At 39.5% G+C, this 24,682-nt stretch overlaps 1 protein-coding gene across 3 annotated transcripts in view; it reads left to right on the top strand.

The window, feature by feature from the left end:
• PTPDC1 (protein tyrosine phosphatase domain containing 1) overlaps positions 1–9,102 on the top strand; it is a 64,084-nt gene extending 54,982 nt beyond the window's left edge. For all 3 annotated transcript variants that reach the window (XM_075183186.1, XM_075183185.1, XM_075183184.1), the window contains one exon: positions 6,127–9,102. In XM_075183186.1, coding sequence (XP_075039287.1) covers positions 6,127–6,213 — 87 coding nt within the window. In that variant the 3' untranslated portion in view covers positions 6,214–9,102. The remainder of the gene's footprint in view (positions 1–6,126) is intronic.
• The last annotated feature ends 15,580 nt before the right edge of the window (positions 9,103–24,682 follow it).

The raw sequence follows: 24,682 nt of genomic DNA, 5'->3' as shown, positions 1-24,682 counted from the left end.
GACTATTTTGTGTGTGAGCAGCTTTTTCGGTCTTATTTAAAGTTATTTCCATGCTGTATTATATTTTTAATGCAACATTTTAGGCCAAAAAGTTACAAAGTTAGAATTATTCAAGTTCCATTTTATGGTGGAAGCAATGAAGGAAGTGTATGTCAGGCTGCTGGCTCGGTCCACAGACCACACACAAAATGAACTAGACTCTCAGCTGTAGTAAAATGCTGGATGTAATACTGACAGCTTAGTTATATTACTCCAGCCTGGGGTCACAGGAAAATACATAGGGGTAAATAAAAAACGCTACACTGTTTTTAGAGAACGATCAATGCGTGTCAGTAAGCATACAAATATACATAACTGTCAGGAGTAAGTGAGGGATACAAAGTATATTGAAAGTATTTCTACATAGTCCCCAAGTTACTTATATTTTTAATCTTTATTTATAGGACACCATATAAGGTCCACAACACCATACAGAGGGCAGACAATAAGACAGTACAGGCTATAACCGTAAAATACAGTAAACAAACGCTCAACACAGCTACTGGGGTGCAAGCGCTATATTCAGCGCAGACTGATACCTGTGCTCATTAGCGTGGGCTCAACCAACAGATTTAGAGACACTGAAAGAGGTGCAAAGACAATGGAGGAGTAGAGTCAATGGGGAGGGGTGGTGGTGAGCAGTATAGCTGGTGAGCAAAAGTTATAGGTAATGAGCAATTAATCTCCTATAATGTTTAGGGTCAGGCAGGCCTTGTTTCCCAATATTTTGTCTACCATGGCTAGAAGAAGAAGCATCAATTACTTTAAAAGAAGCATGTTTGTTGGGGCACTTTTGATAGGATCTGCAGTAGAAGACTGTTCAACTTACTGATGTTTCGTGAGCAACAGTGACTGCAATATTGGAATGGAAGTCTTAGGAAAGAACATTAAATGGGTGATTAAAAACAGGTGTTACTCTACCGTGTATTGGTTGGACATGTAATGTAAAAGGGATGTGCTCTGAAATAGTTAGATTCAAATATCAATTTAGTGGTGAAACAGGCACTATTCAAGTACAGACTTTTAAAGCTGCAATACCACTTAGTAAAAGGTGGTAGTACAGCCCACCCACCCCATCAGCTGGAGCTGTTTCCTTTATCACCTGCGCTGAGACAGTTGTGTGTAAGCGGCAGGACCAATCACACGTTGCCATTGTTGCTCCCAGTCACACACTCCTTCCGCTGCCTTTTACTAGGTGGTTTAAGAACCTCGCAGAGAGAGGTAGTTGTCTGGCTGCACTATTGTGAGAAGTACGGCAAAGGACAAATATAGTAATTTATTAAGTGAAGCGCACAGATCAGATTAATCCTCCTTCATGCTGTTTCCAACAAGTGCGAGCTTAATACACCCCAAAGAATCCTACAGGCTGTAGGTGCATGCTTCCCATGGAGAAACATTCTGGCAGACCTACTGTGGTACGTGTATCGTTTACTTGGCATGATTTTGTTCTATTTATCTGATTAATTCTGAATAATACAAAGCCTCTCTGGCCGATAACTTCCATTGGTGAGGCATAATCACTAAATATGAGCATGAAAACGAAATAAGCCGCGCCGTGGCCATCCCAGTGGCCTGATTTTACTTACGCAACATTCAGGAGCAGCATCTGAGACTGTGGTTTATACCTCCATAAACAACACATTAACTGACGGAATGGTCTTATCATCATCATCATTATCTATTTATAAATCTACATTTACATCTCTCCCATAGAGTTTTACACACATGGTATTGACTGACAGCCATTAGTGGTGATGTTGATGATTACCTGAGCCTCTTGTGAATCTCTATAATAATGCAGTAACTATATAAGATCTCTGGTGCTTAAATCCTCTTTCAACCAGCACTTCCAAACTCTAATGGTTACAAAATGTTACTGTCAAACTTTAAACACTGCACCTGAGAGAGCTGTTACCCTGTTGCTCCTTCATTCCGTATCACCTCAGCTGAGATTCCGCGCAATTTCCTCTTTCGGGGCCTGATTCATCACCGAACGGAAATCTGGTTGCATAACGTATCTTGCATGAAATTACTCTACGCACGCTCAGAAACAGACCTTACACCAGTGACCACAGTTGCATCCAATTCTAGTCCGAACACAAATGACTATGTCTATGACTTAAAGGGCGTAACGGGTCTGGGAAGGAGCGGGCGCAGGTAGGCAATGTACAGTAAGGCCGTGCCAAGGTTGAGCGCACACACATTCGGCCGATTCTAGCTCTGGGAATCTTAGCTACGTATTTTTTAGCCCTATCGCTTGCACCAGCTACAGGGCAGGTTTAAGTGCTGACTGACAACCTACTGTGTGTTTGCAAGTAAGAGAAACTATAAAAAATGTTTCTACAGTACACACTAAGAGCATCCTGATATATGTATTGCATGTAATGAAGAAAAAAAATGTTTTTGCATATATATTATTGATTATAGTATTAATAGTTGTAAATTAAATTTATAAAAAATCTTTTTGGCATGCGTTCTGATGGGACTTCATATTGCACAGATGCATGTTGTATCCTGCAGCCTGTTCTGTCTGTCTGTATGTATGCAGAAAGTAATGTATAGACAGAGCGTACTTATACCCATATTCAAATGGAAACGTTTCTTGAGATCCCCTTGTATTTGAATATGGGCGTATGTACAAGTTACGTCCGATTTTGTTAAATGCAAGTTGCGTTCACATAGCGTTAGAAGATGAATCAGGCCCTAAGTTTGTGCTCAAATTTGCTTCAAAGCATCAGAACAGACTGACATAGTGAAGTCTGGTTATTAAACTCAACTCCCAGTGCACTACAGAATACTTATAATATAAAACAATATGTAGAGCTTAATAAAAAACCTGATGCCCAGACATCCTGTGTCTGCTCAACTTTTGTTTGTGTGATGATGTCGGCCACAGTAACTTCACCCTACCTCTCAGGGCTCTCCAACTGTTATGAAACTACAAGCCACAGCATGCTTTGCCAGTAGATAGCCAGCTGCTTAGCAGACATGGCATGCTGGGACTTGTAGTTTCATAACACCTGGAGAGAGTCACAGGTTGGCCAGCCCTTTAATAAGCTGTGTTCGGGGAATTGCTGGTGGTAACATCTGGAAATGTTGTATGAAAAAGGGGTTTGACCGCTGGAGATCTTGTACTTTTACTACATACTTTATAAAGCCCGAATCGTGCAATCTGATTAAATTAAGAGCTATTAAGACCACTGAAGAATAAAATCTTTGCTGTTTGGAATACAAAACTATACTCAGGAAATAAAAAAAACAAACACTTTAGACAAAGCATACGAGTTACATTAACTAAAGATTCCTCTCTGGCCCAAAGGATCTGGAAGCCAGCCCAGAAGTTTTTGTAGCACACCGACACATTATAAACGATAGTTAGTAAGTTCATTATTCAGTCTCTTCTAAAAAATACATCCAGAGATAATTAGTAGAACAACGAAAACTATTTTAGTCCACATGTTAAACATTTATCAATTATTAAACCTTTCAGCTTGGGAGTTTTATGGTTTTTGTTTTGTGCTGTACTAAAAATAGTATACTCAGAGGCAGACATATTTATCTTTGATATTGAAATTATACCTCCCCACAGTTCCAATTTAAATGGGAGGTATTTCCTGTTCACTGTTGCGGTGAATGCGTGGCGCTGAGTGTTTATTTGGGAGGGGGGTATCTGGCAGCCCAGCACTCCAAAACCGCTAGGGAGGTCCCTTTGTGATGCCCCCATTCATGATGTGTCCAAGAGTCTCTTCGCAAAAATTATATTGAATTAATATTACAACATGTTTCTTGTTTATTTTTTATTTATTATTATTACTACTATTATCAATATTTATTTATATAGTGCCAGCAAGCTTTACAATTGGGAATAATCACAATAATAAAACAAGACAAGCAGACAAAGAGGGTGCTATAGGGACTCTTTGCTTTGTACCATGTCTGGACTACCTGTGGCTCTCCAGTTGTGGAAAACCCGTCAGCCGATAAACAGCCAATAGCTGGCAGACTATAGTGGGACTTGTAGTTTAACAAGAGCTGGGGAGCCACGGGTTGTCCAGGCCTACCTTATAAAAAATATTAAAATTGATCAGTATGGTGCTCCACTGAATGTGCAGCCGACATGTAAGGAGGATCCACTTCCCTCTAACACAGTGAATAGCCTCTAACACAGTGAATAGTAAAAAAAAATATATACACGTACATTGGCGCTAACTCTTTAGCACGCAAGGGATTGAATGAATTCTCCAAAATCACTTGACGTTGTGGAATTCTTCCTCTATATGAAACTGTCTTACAATCTGAAATTCAAGCTCATAACAACAAAGAACATGATAGTGTAATAAGTCACTATAATGAGGTGTAGAGCTCCCAAGCTCATATGGTCCCAAAAAACTCCTCTTTCCACCGTGAAATGTTAATTGGAGACACCTAAGGATCAACACTTCCTCCCTCTATGCCAGCTGGAAACTCCACCAACCATGGAATCAGAGAGAAAAGAGAGGGATCTAGTGCATTATCGTTTTATTGTGCACCAATCACATAAAAAACACTCCACAAATAAAAATGTACATATAAAAACAAAAAATCTAAAATCATCCAGCAATAATGATAATAATGTATGGACTCGTACCGGACTCCTTTGAATGAATGGCATTCAAACAATAAAGATGGGATTCCCAGGAGGTCGGGCCGATATCCAATACCCAACGCGTTTCAACTCTGTTGTGCGAGTCTTTATCAAGGCTAAATGTAAGTCCGAACTTGCCGGCATCTTATAATTGTTTCCCTCATGGGAACGAGGCTTGACTCCGATCAAGCACTTTCGCTTATGCGAATCCCAGAAGTTTCAATAAAGTTATTTTATCCCATTCATAAATACACCTGATCAGATCTTAGTAACCATGGTGAGCATATAAACTTCCCTTTTTTGTGAATCCCGCTGACATTAATAAAGTCTTTCTTCTCATTGGTCATCACATCTATTCAGGTCTTAATATCCGTCATATACATATCATCCGACCTGCCTTCTAAACAAATGTCCTCTACACTATCCTCAATAATAAAACAACAGTGATGTACTTTTACAATAAAATACATAAAAATATATTAAAATCTAACAACGAACTTCCTGTTTGTTGCATTAGTAAGCATTAAACATGATTCCTTAGATAGTGCAGACATAATCCATCTCTATTTCTTCATTGGTCTCGCATCTCAACCATCTTCATAAATTCTCAAATACATGGAAAACAAAAAAAATGAAAGAAAATATAAAAAAAAGGTCTCAATAATAATTCTATGTCCATTACTGATATATACCATTCTCTACAATATAGGGTTCTAGGATAATGTTAATAAGCATCTCTCTTTGTCCATTTAGATCCCCACCTAATGATAACGATCTTTCCCATTAAGGGTACAATTCTATTTCCATATAAAAAAAACATGTTCTAGTTCTCCCTATCTCAACCAATTTAATATATGTTTCCATATACCACACTCCCCCATACATTGTTCTCCTAAATAATGAAGGTCATACAACTACCTCACATACGTTAGAAAGATGATGTTTCACACATGATTATTTGTGTCAAAGTCCACATTAAGACCTTTAGGAACCAAGGTTTTCAATAAAAAGATCCATTTCATTTCTGCTCTGGACAAAGAGCCTTCAATATCTCTATTTTTCCAGCTACTTTCAAACATCTGTATACCCCAGAAATGTTTGATAGTCTCTGGTTTACAGGAGTGATGAGTTTTAAAATGATTAGACACTGAACGGGTCTCCAGTCCCCTACGTATATTATATATATGTTATATATGTGTTCACGTAGTCTGATTTTGAAGGGACGTGTTGCTCTCCCAACGTAGAACTTTCCTACCTTATAGACTAGACACCTTCAGTGAGCATTGCAGTGGCTTTAGCAGCAAATTACAGGCACATCTTGTACTGGTAAGTTTTTGCAGCAAATTGCAGGTAAATAATATAGTGATTAGTCCTTCAAGAATACTATTCATTTGCAGTTAATTTGTAGAAATTGTTATTGCATAACATTAATTCTAACTGTAACATATACTTGTTTTTTGTAGGTTATACAAGATTCCGAGAACAGCTGTGTGGTTTACAATACTCTGAAACCAATCTTTCAACATGTCTTAATGGACATCCGGAAGTAGAGAGAGAAAACTGGGACAGTCCTGGAGTTCACAAGCTTGGCCTTGCAATGTTAAAATTATGTATATTGTCTAAGCATCGTGTGTGTTTCCTGTGAGGTTTGTGTTTACACATTTGCTACACAAAGGGCTCAAACTGCAGAGAATGTAGAAAACTCTAGTGACTCCATGTTGTGAGAGCTATTTTAACATTAATATTTGTTTCTAATAAGCTGTGTTCATTGTGGTTTATATGTCAAGAGGCCAGTTTATTATTTTTAGTTAAAAGTTTGAGATGTATGTGTTGTATGTATTACATTATGAATTGGGCATACTGTTACCACTTGGGAGAACCTGCCCAGGGAATGCACTGTGAAATGTTTATTGTCTTCAATATAGGAACCTTTGTCTACAGCAGAGGTATGACAATATTTGAAGAGAACTACTGCACGTTACATAGAGCCATACATTTGTACAGCTTTCTAGATTACCGAGATACAATACTTAATTCATATAGGGGTGTCAATGGAAGGGGAAGCGTGGAACGCTTCCTTAAAAAAAACAAAAAAAACAAATCAAAGAAATGTTTCTTTAAAAAAATGACTCACTCAGGCCTTGTTGTCACTTTTACTCTTTGATAATCAACTTTTTTTTTTGTAGAGTTGCTAAATTGCTGTCCCTTAACTAATTACACCAAAATGTGTTTCTTCCTTTTATTCCCTTATTGACATGAATTCCGGATCAACGCAATTGTGAATTAATTTACTGTTGACTGATTTTGGATGCTGGGAAGTGGATTAGGACAGGTATTTAATGGAAGAGAATTGGGGGTGACAAGCAATTTAACTTTTACAAGTATTCTGTAACGTTAACTAAGACCCTAATTGCCTAACTATTTAAATGTTTGCATATTTACGTCTTCATTAACTTGTTCTATATATTTCATTTGATGTACTCTTTGCCTGTGAATCAGGTTATATTTGGGCTTGTTACAGTTAGCATAACGTAAGTAATACTAATCCTAAGCGTACCCCTGACTATATACATTCTAAAGATACCATGCACAACAATGTCTTGGCAAAGTGGACACCAATGCTTGCACTATGTGCTGATAGTAAAACCCTACACATTTTGACAAGAGTTGGGTTGTGAACTATTGCATATACAAAAATTGGTACTAAATAACTGGAGGTATATATTTATTTTCTACTTTTTCCCCCCCCATTCTTTTAATGTACACCTTTCCCACATCCATATTTATTTTCCGGGAATTGCAGGGAAAGTCAAGTAACACTTGCAGTAGCAATAACACTTTTCCATGTTATAGCCAAACAAAGGTCAAAAGTTTAAAGGTTAATTCCATGTGTTATACATTATCATGGAATATTCCTTTCTGGCGGTCCACCCAATCTGGCAGGTACGCCAGGGTCTGCCGTGGTCTGATCATGCTTTCCTCACTCCAACTGAGGTTGATTTTTTTTTTCTCATAAAAGCAGCTAGAGTGACAATACACTTTACATTTATAATGTGCAATGGGGCTTTTTTTTTATTATGTGTCACTTTTTTGTGTGTGGAGCTTTTTATTACTTTCTCGAATTGAGCCTACAAATGATTGGTCCAATTAGTCATATAGGGTGAGACTGCAAGACTGTCAGATCTGAGGTGGTGCAAAATGGGAATTACTTGTGGACTAAAAATGGCCATGCGCCCTTCTCCCACTGCGCAGCAAGAAATGTCCTTACAAATGTGCACTATACACCCCTTTATCACATCCTATGGGTTTAGCAGAAATCTTGGTGCACAAATCATGGGCACTGTGAAACCAATACAGATTTTCGGCTGTTTTGCATTTAGTAAATTATCTCCATTGCTGGCAGGAGTGACTAGACAACACCAGACATCGGGAGACATCACAGTGGAATGTTGAAGCAATATTCCCTGTCTTATGCGTAACGTAAATTTAAATTTTAGGTGAATTTACCCTTTAAGTCCTGTAGCCAATGCACATATTCCTCTCCATAAATACCACTTCTTTTAGCATTCACAGTTATGATATGTTGTCTTTCGGCTGTTGTCTGTGCAAGTTGTATGTTGGTGAGTATATTGTGGGTATTCTCTATCGGAGTAATAGTATCTACCCCATAGGATGTCAATTTATGGAACTAGGACTTATCTCTTGTAATAATTGTTTTTCAAGTCTCAATCATTTACATTATAAATGGCATATTCAATATGGCCATTGCATTACTCTATGTCCTTTCATGTGTTAATTAAAGATAGGGAGCATCATCCCCATTTCTGCTAGTAAGCATACAATTACAATCAGTAGAACTTCTAATATTGCACTATGCAATAAGAGATCCAAATATTGCCATTGGTATAGAAACAGCGCCATTATATGTAGGTTGCAAAGTACGGAGTTGCATTGAGACGCGTAATGACATGATCAGCGTAACTGGATGTTATTGATCTTTGTGAAAGCAATGTGGTGCTGCTGTTAGTTAATGGTTAGAGTTTAAGTTCTGGGATTTTGGTGTTATTGATTTGAATCACATGAACAAATGTCAGAGGTCCCTAGTACTTTATTACAGCCATTTTGCTTTTCTCTAAACACAGTGGTGCAATGGAACAGACATAGTTTGCCAGCTCCCATATAATATTATGTACTGCCAATCTTTATACTTCTTTGAAATGATCTTTTGAATACAGGTAGACCCTATTCCTTATTTGCAGAACAATAGAGATCCTACTATTGTTGTTGGACTTTTTCTACCTTTGATCTGAAATATTAGCTTTGTTTAAGGCATCCTTTCTCTACCCTGTGTCAGAAAGGGGGACTCTCTTTTTTTCTGCTATAATTAGTGGGGAAAAACTCATTTTAAAAGGCTATTTTCTTATATATATATATATATATATATATATATATATATATATATATATATATATATATATAAACTGTCATTGCACATTTTTGTGCACTGTGATTTACAGGGATATAGATATTAAATGAAGCTATTGTAACGTTAACATTTAACAATCACTGTGACTCATTTCAAAACCTTATGTGTAACTTGGATGTAATGTGCCTTCAGTCCTTTTTTTTAAAAAAAAAAAAATGTTTTACAAGTTATTGAAAATACAAATAACCATTGTAGCAGCAAGACACATAAATAGTCCGGTAACAATGAGCACAGATTTGGCTCATTGTTATGGTGTGCCTGTCACCTAGACACAATGTAGTGTAGGCAGCCAATTTCTAGACTGAATCAATATTAATGACAATACAGCCTGTGCATTCACTGTTAACTAGCAACGTCATAGGCTCCCACCACTGTGGTGTAGGCGATATGTACACTTTAATTTGCTAATTCCTGTCCAAACAAAGGTGTAAATGCCGTGCTTCTTAGATTACACAGTAGAACACTTGTTAATACATATATGGTGGGTCATATTTTCTAAAGGAATTTTAGAAACCCCTGAATGAAGGGCCGTTTTACTCCCATTTGAGATCTTTCAGACAGTTCATCGGATCATCTCTTATGCTAAGATCTTTAGGTGATGAATGACTAAATTTTGAATGTAAAACACTATACTTTCTACAGACTATGGGTCTGATTCATTAAGGATCTTAACTCAAGAAACTTCTTATTTCAGTCTCCTGTACAAAACCATGTTACAATGCAAGGGCTGCAAATTAGTATTCTGTTTTGCACATAAGTTAAATACTGACTGTTTTTTCATGTAGCACACAAATATCAACCTTACATTTCAGTGTACAAATAAGCTATCAAGTATTTGTGTGCTACATGAAAAAACAGTCAGTATTTAACATATGTGCAAAACAGAATGCTAATTTGCACCCCTTGCATTGTAACATGGTTTTTTCCAGGAGACTGAAATAAGAAGTTTCTTGAGTTAAGATCCTTAATGAATCAGGCCATAGTTCTTTAAACATTGGAAAATGCAGAGAGTTTCCCAGAATTTAACAAGTTAACTACATTATTATATTCCTCATATTTGGGGATATTTTCCACTTTAACAGTCTATAATGCGCACAATTTTGTTTATCTTGATGACAGTCGTCCACTGACTTAACTCCAGACCTCAGGGACTTCTCCTGGTGCACCTTTTCCACGCGTTCTCTCAGTATTACAGGTGAAATAATTAGTACCACTTGCTAATTAATATCCCTGTGCTCGTGGAAGGAGATGTGGAAAACATGAAGTGTTAGCAGATCCAGAGTGAGAAACACTCCGTTGAAAACATGTACACAGATAGAGAGCAGATAACTTATTGGTTCTTCAGCGATTGACATTTTATTTCCAAATACTAGAGTTTTGTACGGTCTTAGGTTTCTGTAAAAAAAAATGTTCTTGTCAAATATAACAATCTGTGTGTATGAACTTGGTTGGATTCAGAAGTGTGTTTAGCATCGCAATCTTTCAGCCTCTGTGTGACAGGAGCCTAACATCACTACTTTATGCTATTTGGGACCCTGTTCCTTCTTGGTTGCCGCCATACCCTTCCACACATTATAACATTACCCCTATCACATGTAGCCCTGTCCTTTTGATCATATTCACACCAGCGGACCAGACACTGCCTCCCATATGATCAGCATCCTTATCTCTTGCTGTGAAAATCTAATCAATGAGCAGGAGATAGATTTAATACAATAATAAGGTGATCAGATCATAGTCAAACATACCATACAAAGCACATTGACTAAATTCTAAGTTTTATCATGTTGTTGTGAGTCTCAAGGAGGAAAATGTAGACTTTACTTCTATTTCACATAGGTTGAATAAGATATATTACAGAGAGGAATCAACAGGGTTATAAACTCTTTTTAAGATGTATGTGTAAAATTTGTAAACCAATAGAAAAAAAAAAAAGCCTTGCTGCTAAAATGACATTTTACAAGGTAAGGCAAGTCAATGTCTTGGGATCTGGGAGAGACATTCATAGGCACATGAAATCACCTCTGTAACAGGGCTTATTTTGTTTAGTACAGGCTATTGGAAGTTCAAGGGGCGTAATGACGCGATTTGGGAAATTACGTCATAGCGGCCCTGCCCACTTTGCAAGATCGGGCAAGATCCAGTAGGTGGCCTACTCTCCTGGGAGTCCTGAAGATCTACCTGAAATTTGTGAGTCATTCAAACATTCTGGGAGGGTAGGCAAGTATGGGCTATTCAAATTGGGCAATAAAAATGTCACGCCCCCGTCTGTATTTCGACAGCATTGCATACCCATCTGCACCTTCCCTAGTGGCCTCTAAAGCTGGGTACACACTACACGGTTTTCGTCCAATAATCAGCTGAATCAGCCGACATACGACCGCTGGTTCAAAAATCGGGTCAGTGTGTGCAGTGACACAATGGTCGAAAGTCTGCCCAAATGGACGATTGTCGCCTCATTTGGTTGGTCGTACCGTTTAATATTTTTGTTCCAATCTCGTTTCCGCTGTGTAGTGTGTATAAACCTCCGATCGATCCACAACAGTGAGTACAAAATTACAGTCATTGCTCACAACAACATGGCTGTAAAAAGTCGCTAAAGGGACGTCCGCTCTTCCCTTTATTGTCCTAAAAAAGGCTAGTGTGTATGCAGTCCATGGACCGAGCGATCGGAACATCGGTCGCATGTAAAATTTCTGTAGTGTGTACCCAGCTTAACCCACTCCAGCATATCTCAGTGTACAGCCCCAACGTGGGTGTTAGTAATAGAGATTTCCAGGCAGGGTAAGCTGTTTAGCTAGGAGCTAAAGAGCCTTCCCTAGGTGACAGAGATGTATAATCAGCTGTTTAGCCTGTACTTAACAAAGGAGGAATTGTGCATAAGCTTTTACCTGTCAAATGTTTACCGATTTATTGATATCTGGTGCCAAATGATTGTATGCATGTCTTACTGTGTATATAAAATTTATAGACATGTGTCTTGTGTCATTTACACACACACAGGTTTTATTTAAGATGGTATTGCAGCTATCAAAATTAGGATTTATGTGTTAGTGCTAGGAAGTAAACTATATTTATATTGTTAATAGAATTATTTATAGACAAAAAAATAGTCATCTAGAAATTGTAATGTTATCAAACTATTTATTTTTACTGGACTTGTAAAGGTATAAAATCCAGTTGTCTTTGGCTATCTAATTCTCTTTTACTCTTTCTATTGCTTTTTGTCATTTTAAAGTTTCATAAATAAAAGCTTTTTATTCATTCTCATATTGCTGTCAACTTATTTTCTCGTATCAGTTGTTTAAAAAGAAAAACTGCACCCTATTGGGCTCATTTGGGAGAACTTTTGAAGGTTGTCATCGGCTGCCTAGTTCTCTTTTAATCTTTCTGTTTATCTTTGTCATTTTAAAAATTCATAAATAAAGTCTTTTTACACCTTTTAATATTGCCGTCAATTTATTTTCAAATATCAGTCATTTAAAAAGAAAGGCTACACCCTATTGGCCCCGTTTTCAGTTTAGTTTGTGCAATAACAAATGTGAACAGCAACTGTTCTGTAAAGAGAGTCGGAGGATATTTATGTAAACCGGTGCAACATAACATTAAGTTGCTGCTCATAGCAGCCAATCAAATTCTATAATTTTCCTATTGCAGTTTAGAAAAGTATAAAAAAAAAAAAAGAAAGAAAGATTGCCACATGCAACACAAAAACAGCAATATAATTTATAAATGTGTCCATGAGATAATTGCCAGAAAACATCTGATGGTTACAATCTCTGTGTTTCAATCAGAATTGCAGGATAGTTATAAATTAAATTGCTTTTTAGCAGTGTATGTCTTACTAATTTAGCAATTGGCCATATGGATTGTAATGGTATCTTACTAAAGGTTTTTATACAAGAGCTCTTGTTACATGTATATTATGTTATTTTGTGAATAAATATAGTATTTTAATCTGTTATCCACGGATCTTTTGAGAATTACATTTGTATAAGTTTAATAGAACTATTTTCATCACGATCTAGTGGTTCTTGTGTGTTTTTTGTCTACATTTTCCAATTTCTGATTAGGGGAGTACAGACCCCAAGCGACTGGCAGCCTCGATTCACTGAATACATGCCCTGCTTTTGTTTTATATTGAAAAGTATAATTCGTCTTTTGTTTTCTGCTAGTTTGTCTTGAATGAAATGCAGAAATTGGGGAGGTACAATATGAGTAGCCCAACAAAGCACCATTTTGCATCAAATGAGGTTACCATGAGTTTATTAAAGCCAGAATAGAGGAGATTTAGGCATCATAACCCCCCTCTCTAGACTTCTTTTAAACTTTCTGTAGTGTAGGGTATTTTTGTCTGATCACCAGACAATAACTACTAAGGGGGCACTTTATTTGAAATAAGGACTCTACTATTTCAAATGAGGATGCCTCTGAAATTTTAGATGTCCGGATGGGGTAGATCTGTGCATTAAAATATCCCTCCTCCATCCTAGGCACCTTAATGTTTTCTGTGGATCCCAAACTTTTTCAGTTTAAGGCACCCTTAGGGTCTCACTAATTTTGTCAAGGCACCCCTAAGCCAAAATAATTACCAAGTAGTTCCCCCATCTTGCTTACCACTGGCCCTGGCACCCCTGTGAGATCGCCGAGGCACCCAAGTGAGCTTAGGCACACAGTTTGGGAACCACCGGTCTAGGGTGTTATTGTCTGGTGACTATATATGATCACCAAACAATTACTACTAACGGGCCTTATCATTTGAAAGAGGGATTGTAAGGTTAGGTTAGTTAGTTATGGATGTGAGTAGAGGAAAGAGAAAGAAATAGGTGATAGTTATGAACAAGAGAGTGACACACAGTTTGGTGGAGCAGCAGGCAATTGGTAGTTGTGACAGAAAAAGAGGCAGTCTGGGCTTTTAAATGAACAGAAGGGAAAGAAGCAGATGAGCTAGAGAGGGAAAAGACAAAGACTGGTTGGAGGTAGAAGAGACAGTAGTTCAGATAAAGGGAAAATATAGGTGGAAAATTAAGATGATGGACAATAAGGGACAGTGGGAGTTCTAAGGAGATAGAAAGATAAGTAAAGTTAGAGCAGGGACAGATTCTTCAGAGACAGCAAGGAGTAGCTTCAATTTACTATGATTCTTTAGGTCCACTGAGAGCTGTGCAAGCATCTGGACCAGCATCTGCCCCTTGTAACATCTGCTCACCAGGAGAAATGGACTATCAGGGCCTTGACAGTCAATCCCCAGCCGTGCAGACAGATAAGTACCAACACACCACACAGTCCAGTTTCATCACAAAACTGAAGTATTTCTTTAAAAGTCCTGGTCAGTTGAATTTAGAAACATTTACTGGGCACAATCTTGTAAAGAAAGTACTCTCTGTACTGCAAAGTCCTCTGCTGAGAACATAGCATCCAGGACTTCTGGACCCTGGGAGCCCACAACTTTGTAACCTGCAATCTTGCCTTTGTTGGGATACGACACCTCTAGCTGCACTGGGGTTACTGTCACAGTCACGCCACACACAAACAAGAAGGAAGTGCCTACACAGGAGAACCCCATCAGACTCCTACATATAGATGGATCAATGCAAGGGCAACAAATTATATGTATGACCCTCACAACAATATACTGCTTCAAAACGTCTGTAAAACATGGAATTATACCACAAAACTACTTCAATGCTCTCATTTTCTCGCAGCACTAAACACACCGCTTCTCGCTCTCTGCTCTGGATTTCGCTACCCGCTTCACCTCCAAAATTGAGGCCATACGTCATGATATCTCCCATCAGTCCTTTCTTGCATCATCCTCTCTTCCCTCCCTATCCACCTTATCGCCAATCCCACCCTCTTCTGTGGATGCTATCTCCACCCCCTGTTCCTCACTGACTGCCACCCCCTCTTGCTAGCCCACCCACTTCCTCTGCTTGGGTATCTGCAGATGAAGTCTTCACGCTTTACCCCCCTCCACCTGTCCACTTAACCTCATCCCATTTCACCTCCCAGCTCCCTCTCTCTCGAGATAGGCCTGCCCACACCTTGTTGAACAAAAAAAGCCATCCCTTGACATTTCCTCTTTCTCTAATTACCACCCTAGCTCCCTTTATCCTTTTGCTTTCAAACTTCTCAAATGGGTTGTCTACAACCATCTCACATCCTTTCTCTCATCTCACTCCCTCCTTGACCTCACTCCAACCTGGATTTTGCTCCCTCTATTCCACTGAAACTGCCCTCACTCAGGTCACTAACAACCTTCTCTTCGCAAAATCTAAGGGACACTTCACTTCTCACTTCTTATCCTACTTGACCTCTCTGCTTCCTTCGATACCGTTGACCAGCAGAGGTAGTGGAGCCTCAGTTTATGAACAACACACAAAAAAGAAAAGAAAGTAAACACTAGTAACTGATTTAGATCACAGTAGTGATAATATATCTCAAAAGATAATAAATATCGCGGAAACTTAAATCTAAAAAGCAAACTATTTATTACACATATGAATATGAGTGGAATGAAGAAATGTTTATCTCTTACCAGTATTCTGGCTTGTTGTTATAAGGAAGAGAAATCTCAATATGTGTAAAAATCTCCAGTCCAATGTTCCACTAACATTTTAGCTTCCTTTTTCCTTATGATCCCAGACTCCATGAGAGACTGACATCATTGATGCTTAGTGAGCCACTTAAATCATATCTATATCTCATTTTGCTGATATTATTTTATCCGATTCCTCATTAAAACAGGCCTGTTGTCTGCATATATTCCTATATATATTTGAATCAAGTGATTGTGGATATTATGGTTTTTCATAATAGTGTTTATTCATACTACTTTTTTAATGTGTAATAATTTGTTTATTTATATCTAAGGTTCTACAATATTTATTAGCTGTTGACATGTTGTATCTGCCACGTATACATAATATTGTACAGAATACACTCTGTGTGTGGCATGTATATATTATATCATACGTCATGTGTATATAATATTATACAGAATATGTCCTGTATCTGCCATGTATATATTATAAGAATACACTGTGTGTGTGTGTGTGTGTGTGGCATATATATTTTTATTGTATAGAAAAGATGCTGTATCTGCCATGTATATATTATAATGTACAGAAGCACGGAACTTTAGCTTAGTTCCAAACCTATTTAAATCCAAGCGTATCCCAAAATACTTTCAATTTGAATCTGGGTGTAAGTACGCACTGCCTAAATGTTATTTGCCAAATGTAGACAGACAGCAGTATATGCACAAGCATCAGTTCAATAAAAGGTCAAATCAAAACACACAAAAAAATGTAAATTATAAAATAAATGAAAAAGTCTTAACAGTATAATCATTAATAAAAATATTAATTTTAAATATTTTTTTTACATTAAATATATAAACATGCTTTTAATGCGTACTGTACATACAATGTGTTTTTAAAGTATAACTTCCTTGCATACACATTTTCTGTGGTAGCTAGTGGCATGCATAAGTGTAATTTTTATTACAAAGACTAAGACATGTCAATTATAACTATCAGTCATCACCTACACCTGCCCTGTAGCTGATGCAAATGATAAGGCAGAAACCAGGCGTACTTACGAGAAAACCAGGACTTGAATTGGCCGCCTCTGTGTTGGTACGCCATAACTGTACACGGCCTATATACATCTGCCCCTTGTTTCCCGTTATGGCTGTCAAGTCGTAGGCAGTCGTAAGTGTAATTTGCGTTCAGACATGAAAAGACTTTCTATTTCTGTCTCACGCAAGGTACAGCACACAAACTTACGTGGGCCTGATTCATGTTCGTACGTAAGTTTGTGTGCTGTACATATATATATATATATATATATATATATATATATATATATATATATATATATATATGAGAGAGAGAGAGGTATGTATGTCGTGGCGTCTCGGCCTATGAACATAACATGACACAAAAAAGGAAAGAAAGTACTACATTAATAATTGATTTAGATTACAATAGTGATAATATATCTCAAAAACTTATAGATATAGCAGAACCTTATATATATATAAAAAACAAACCTATTTCTTACGCACTAAAAAAGCAGTATGAATATGAGTGGAATAAAGAAACATTTGTCTCTCCAACTACCTGTATTCCGTCTTGTAATAAGGAAGAGAAGTCTCACTATATACGTATAAAGTTCCCCAGTCCAATGTTCCACTCATTTTTAGTTGCCTTTTTCCTTATGATCCCAGACACCATGAGAGACTGACATCATTGATGCTTAGTGAGCCACTTAAATCGTATCTATTTCTCGTTTGGCTGACACTATTTTATCCGATTCCTCATTTAAACAGGTAAGTTCTAAACGTGTGCATATATTGCTATATATATTTCAATCAAGTGATTGTGGGTATTAAGATTGTTTTTATAATAGTGTTCATACTGCTTTTTTAATGTGTAATAGTTTGTTTATATCGAAGGTGTTGCAATATTTATTTGTTTTTGATGTGCCATATCTGCCATTTATACATAATATTGTACAGAATACACTCTTTGTGTGGCAAGTATATAGTATATCATACATGTGTATATGATATTATACAGAGTATGTGCTGTATCTGCCATGTATATATTATATTATACAGAATACAAGCTGTATCTTTCATGGATATTATGTTGTGTAGAATAGACACTGTATTTGGTTGGTATATATTGTGCAGAATACATGTTGTATCTGCCATGTATATATTATATGGTAAGAATACACTGTGTGTGGCTTGTATATATGATATTGTATAGACTACACACTGTATTTCTATGTATATATTATATTGTATAGAATACAATAATGTGTGTCATGAATGTGCTCCCAGTGTCCCTGACTTATTATAGTTTACTGTATGGGGTTACACACTATTCCAGCACTCAGTCTTTCACTCATTTATCATACAGGTTACAGATTGCTGAATCACCTATTAAATAAGGGCAATAGGACTAGGGATGTGCACCGGCCACTTTTCGCATTTTGGGTTCTGGTTAGGGATGTGCACCGGCCACTTTTCGCGTTTTGGGTTCTGATTACCTTCAGGTTTTGGGTTCTAATGGGTTTTGCTAAAACACCACCCTCAAGGTTTTGGGTTCTGATTTTTTTTAAAAAAGCATTAAAACTGCTAAAATCCAGATTTTTGTTTTTTTTCTTCTCACTCCTACGCTATTATTAACCTCAATAACATTAATTTCCAGTCTATTCTGAACACCTCACAATACTGTTTTTAGGCCAAAAGGTTGCACCGAGGTAGCTGGATGACTAAGCTAAGCGACACAAGTCACAAGTGGGCGGCACAAACACGTGGCCCATCTAGGAGTGGCACTGCAGTGGCAGACAGGATGGCAGTTTGAAAAACTAGGCCCCAAAGAGCACATAATGGCAAAAAAAGAGGTGCAAGATGGAATTGTCCTTGGGCCCTCCCACCCACCCTTATGTTGGGGAAATAGGACATGCGCACTTTAACAAACCAATCATTTCAGCAACAGGGCCTACAAAACTGTGGCTGAAATTATTGGTTCGTTTGGACCCCCACAAAAACGAGCTGGCAAAGAAAAAAAAGAGGTGCAAGATGGAGTTGTCCTTGGGCCCTCCCACCCTTATGTTGCGGAAAAAGGACATGCACACTTTAACAAACCAATCATTTCAGCGACAGGGCCTACCAAACAACTGTGGCTGAAATGATTGGTTTGTTTGGGCCCCCACACAAAAAAAGCAATTCATCTCTCCCTGTACAAAGTAAACTGGCTCTACTGAGGCAAGATGTCGTCCTCATCCTCTGATTCCTCGCCACCTTCAGTGTGCACTTCCTCATCCTCACACATTATCAATTCGTCCCCGCTGGACTCCACAATCACAGGTCCCTCTGTAGTCTCTGGAGGCCATTGCTGGTCTTCATTGAAGAATTGATAATTCATTTTGATGAACATCATCTCCACATTTTGCGGAAGCAACCTCCTTCGCCGCTCACTGAACAGGTTCCCCGCTGCACTAAAAACTTGTATAGAACACATGCTGTGTCTGTCCTGTATATATTATATAGAACACATGCTGTGTCTGTCCTGTATATATTATATTGTATAGAACACATGCTGTGTCTGCCCTGTGTATATTATATTGTGTACTATACAAGCTGTATCTGCCATGTGTATATCATATTGTGTAGAATACATGCTGTATCTACCATGTATATATTATATAGTACAGAACACATACTGTATCTGTCCTGTATATATTATATAGTACAGAACACATACTGTATCTGTCCTGTATATATTATATAGTACAGAACACATACTGTATCTGTCCTGTATATATTTTATTGTATAGAACACATGCTGTATCTGCCCTGTATATATTATATTGTATAGAACACATGCTGTGTCTGCCCTGTATATATTATATTGTATACAATACATACTGTGTCTGCCCTGTATATATTATATTGTATAGAACACATGCTGTGTATGTCCTGTATATATTATATTGTATAGAACACATGCTGTGTCTGTCCTGTATATATTATATTGTATAGAACACATGCTGTGTCTGTCCTGTATACATTATATTATATAGAACACATGCTGTGTCTGCCCTGTATATATTATATAGAACACATGCTGTCTGTCCTGTATATATTATATTGTATAGAACACATGCTGTGTCTGCCCTGTATATATTATATTATATAGAACACATGCTGTGTCTGTCCTGTATATATTATATAGAACACATGCTGTGTCTGCCCTGTATATATTATATACTATACAAGCTGTATATACCATGTATATAGTATATTGTATAGAATACACGCTGTATCTGCCCTGTGTATATCATATTGTGTAGAATACATGCTGTATCTACCATGTATATATTATATAGTACAGAACATATACTGTATCTGTCCTGTATATATTATATTGTATAGAACACATGCTGTATCTGCCCTGTATATATTATATTGTATAGAACACATGCTGTATCTGCCGTATATATTATATTGTATAGAACACATACTGTATCTGCCCTGTATATATTATATAGGACACATGCTGTATCTGCCATGTATATATTATATTGTATGGAACAGGGTTGTCCAACCCGCGGCCCGCATGCGGCCCAGCATGCCTGTAAATGTGGCCCAGAAGGAGTTTTGGTTGTGGCAAGGGAGCAGCACTGTTAATGGGGAAAAAAAAAATCCTGCAAAAAAAAAAGAAAATAAAATACTTAACTTGCGGTCACGTCAGCTGGTACTCCGGCTCCCTTCTCTCCTCCTCCGTGTGGTACATGCAGTGAATGTCGGGCGTGATGTCATCACGCCCAACATCCATTGCGGAGCGCAGCACAGAGGAGTCACCCGCGCGAGAAGAACAATCAGCAGCACAGAATTGGAGAAAAGAAGAGAAGAGGACAGGAGAACAAGCCGATTAAAAGGTAAGTTAAGGGGGATTTTTTTTTATTATTTCAAGGGACGCTGATCAGTGAATAAAAGTCACATGGTCCTGGAGCATCATGGACCTTATCTCCCTGCTACATACTTCTACTTGTAATACTAATGGGGCATTATATATTATTCTCTTTGGCCCATTATAAGTTGTTATCCCTTAACTAACATAGTGGTGTAATTAGCAAAACAGGTCACAATTTGGGGTCACAGTGATATATATGTCAGGTACCGCAGGCCTGGTCAGGGCACCCTGATATACAATGCCTGGCTTAAATGCACTTTATTGATATTGCATCAAAACAATACAAAAAGTGATTATAGTCTAACAACTAGAGAGGATTTTTTGAACAGGGCGATTGAAAGGTAAGTATAGGGGGATTTGAAAAAAAAGTGATATATATATATATATCACTTTTTTTCTCATATATATATATATATTTATATATGTTAACTATGTTTTCTATGGTTTTTTGGATGATCAGCTATCGTTATTGTTAGTGTATCTTATGTGCGGCCCAAACCAACTGGTCATCTTCCAATGTGGCCCAGGGAAGCTAAAAGGTTGGACAAACCCTGGTATAGAACACATGCTGTATCTGCCATGTATATATTATATTGTATAGAACACATGCTGTATCTGCCCTGTGTATATCATATTGTGTAGAATACATGCTGTATCTACCATGTATATATTATATAGTACAGAACATATACTGTATCTGTCCTGTATATATTATATTGTATAGAACACATACTGTAACCGCCCTGTATATATTATATTGTATAGAACACATGCTGTATCTGCCGTATATATTATATTGTATAGAACACATGCTGTATCTGCCGTATATATTATATTGTATAGGACACATGCTGTATCTGCCATGTATATATTATATTGTATAGAACACATACTGTATCTGCCCTGTATATATTATATTGTATAGAACACATACTGTATCTGCCCTGTATATATTATATTGTATAGAACACATGCTGTATCTGCCATGTATACACATGCTGTATCTGTCCTGTATATATTATATTATAAAGAACACATGCTGTGTCTGTCCTGTATTTATTATATTGTATAGAACACATGCTGTGTCTGCCCTGTGTATATTATATTGTGTACTATACAAGCTGTATCTGCCATGTATATATCATATTGTAGAATACACGCTGTATCTGCCATGTGTATATCATATTGTGTAGAATACATGCTGTATCTACCATGTATATATTATATAGTACAGAACACATACTGTATCTGTCCTGTATATATTGTATTGTATAGAACACATGCTGTATCTGTCCTGTATATATTATATTGTATAGAACACATGCTGTATCTGCCGTATATATTGTATAGAACACATGCTGTATCTGCCCTGTATATATTATATTGAACACTTGCTGTATCTGCCCTGTGTATATTATATTGTATAGAACACATGCTGTATCTGCCCTGTATATATTATATTGTATAGAACACATACTGTATCTGTCCTGTATATATTATATTGTATAGGACACATGCTGTGTCTGTCCTATATATATTATATTGTACTGTATCTATCTTGTATATATTATATTGTACTGTGTCTGTCCTGTATAGCTCATACTGTGTAGAATATACACTGCATGTATCTGGTACACATCGTTATCACGTCAGAGAGCTGGCAGCGCGCGCTAGCTGTGTGACAGTGACATGTAGCCCGGGCAGTGCAGGCTGCGGCAGGACACGATGTATTTGCCCGGTTTTAAGGTCTCTCCCCCTCCGGTGCTGACCGGGTTAAGTGATGAAAACAGAACCACGTGACCGCAGCGCGGGACTCGCACACAAGCTTGACTTCCTGCACTGCAACCACCCTTAACTACCGCGCTCTGATTCGCTGACAATTCACCGCCTCTGTTACTGAATGGTAGGAGAGCTCCCAACTGACATGTGACTGCTCGTCACTACCGGCTTCAACAAGCTTGTCAGACCGGGAGACCTTGTGGCCTGTGACGGAGGAGGTGTGACTGGGAACCACTGTATGGAGGGAGTCAGGGTGGTGGAGGTGTGACTGGCAACCACTGTGTGGTGTGGAGAGAACTGTGATGGGGAAAGCTGGAGTTTATAAAGGGAATTTGGGTGTGGGAGTGTGACTGGGGACCAGTGTGGAGGAATCTGGGATGAGGGGGTGTGACTGGGGACCAGTGTGGAGGAATCTGGGATGAGGGGGTGTGACTGGGGACCCGTGTGGAGGAATCTGGGATGAGGGGGTGTGACTGGGGACCAGTGTGGAGGAATCTGGGATGAGGGGGTGTGACTGGGGACCCGTGTGGAGGAATCTGGGATGAGGGGGTGTGACTGGGGACCAGTGTGGAGGAATCTGCGATGAAGGGGTGTGACTGGGGACCAGTGTGGAGGAATCTGGGATGAGGGGGTGTGACTGGGGACCAGTGTGGAGGAATCTGCGATGAAGGGGTGTGACTGGGGACCAGTGTGGAGGAATCTGGGATGAGGGGGTGTGACTGGGGACCAGTGTGGAGGAATCTGGGATGAGGGGGTGTGACTGGGGACCAGTGTGGAGGAATCTGCGATGAAGGGGTGTGACTGGGGACCAGTGTGGAGGAATCTGGGATGAGGGGGTGTGACTGGGGACCAGTGTGGAGGAATCTGGGATGAGGGGGTGTGACTGGGGACCCGTGTGGAGGAATCTGGGATGAGGGGGTGTGACTGGGGACCCGTGTGGAGGAATCTGGGATGAGGGGGTGTGACTGGGGACCAGTGTAGAGGAATCTGGGATGAGGGGGTGTGACTGGGGACCAGTGTGGAGGAATCTGGGATGAGGGGGTGTGACTGGGGACCAGTGTGGAGGAATCTGGGATGAGGGAGTGTGACTGGGGACCCGTGTGGAGGAATCTGGGATGAGGGGGTGTAACGGGACCAGTGTGGAGGAATCTGGGATGAGGGGGTGTGACTGGGGACCCGTGTGGAGGAATCTGGGATGAGGGGGTGTGACTGGGGACCAGTGTAGAGGAATCTGGGATGAGGGGGTGTGACTGGGGACCAGTGTGGAGGAATCTGGGATGAGGGGGTGTAACGGGACCAGTGTGGAGGAATCTGGGATGAGGGGGTGTGACTGGGGACCCGTGTGGAGGAATCTGGGATGAGGGGGTGTGACTGGGGACCAGTGTAGAGGAATCTGGGATGAGGGGGTGTGACTGGGGACCAGTGTGGAGGAATCTGGGATGAGGGGGTGTGACTGGGGACCAGTGTGGAGGAATCTGGGATGAGGGGGTGTGACTGGGGACCAGTGTGGAGGAATCTGGGATGAGGGGGTGTGATTGGGGACCAGTGTGGAGGAATCTGGGATGAGGGAGTGTGACTGGGGACCCGTGTGGAGGAATCTGGGATGAGGGGGTGTAACGGGACCAGTGTGGAGGAATCTGGGATGAGGGGGTGTGACTGGGGACCCGTGTGGAGGAATCTGGGATGAGGGGGTGTGACTGGGGACCCGTGTAGAGGAATCTGGGATGAGGGGGTGTGACTGGGGACCAGTGTAGAGGAATCTGGGATGAGGGGGTGTGACTGAGGACCAGTGTGGAGGAATCTGGGATGAGGGGGTGTGACTGGGGACCAGTGTGGAGGAATCTGGGATGAGGGGGTGTGACTGGGGACCAGTGTGAAGGAATCTGGGATGAGGGGGTGTGATTGGGGACCAGTGTGAAGGAATCTGGGATGAGGGGGAGTGACCGGGGACCAGTGTGGAGGAATCTGGGATGAGGGGGAGTGACCGGGGACCAGTGTGGAGGAATCTGGGATGAGGGGGTGTGACCGGGGACCAGTGTGGAGGAATCTGGGATGAGGGGGGTGTGACTGGGGACCAGTGTGGATGAATCTGGGATGAAGGAGGGTGACTGGGGACCAGTGTGGAGGAATCTGGGATGAGGGGGTGTGACTGGGGACCAGTGTGGAGGAATCTGGGATGAGGGGGTGTGACTGGGGACCAGTGTGGAGGAATCTGGGTTGAGGGGGTGTGACTGGGGACCAGTGTGGAGGAATCTGGGA

The sequence above is a fragment of the Mixophyes fleayi genome, chromosome 8 (assembly GCF_038048845.1).
Source record: "Mixophyes fleayi isolate aMixFle1 chromosome 8, aMixFle1.hap1, whole genome shotgun sequence".
Lineage (NCBI taxonomy): Eukaryota > Metazoa > Chordata > Amphibia > Anura > Limnodynastidae > Mixophyes > Mixophyes fleayi.
This window is presented reverse-complemented; position numbering and strand designations above follow the sequence as displayed.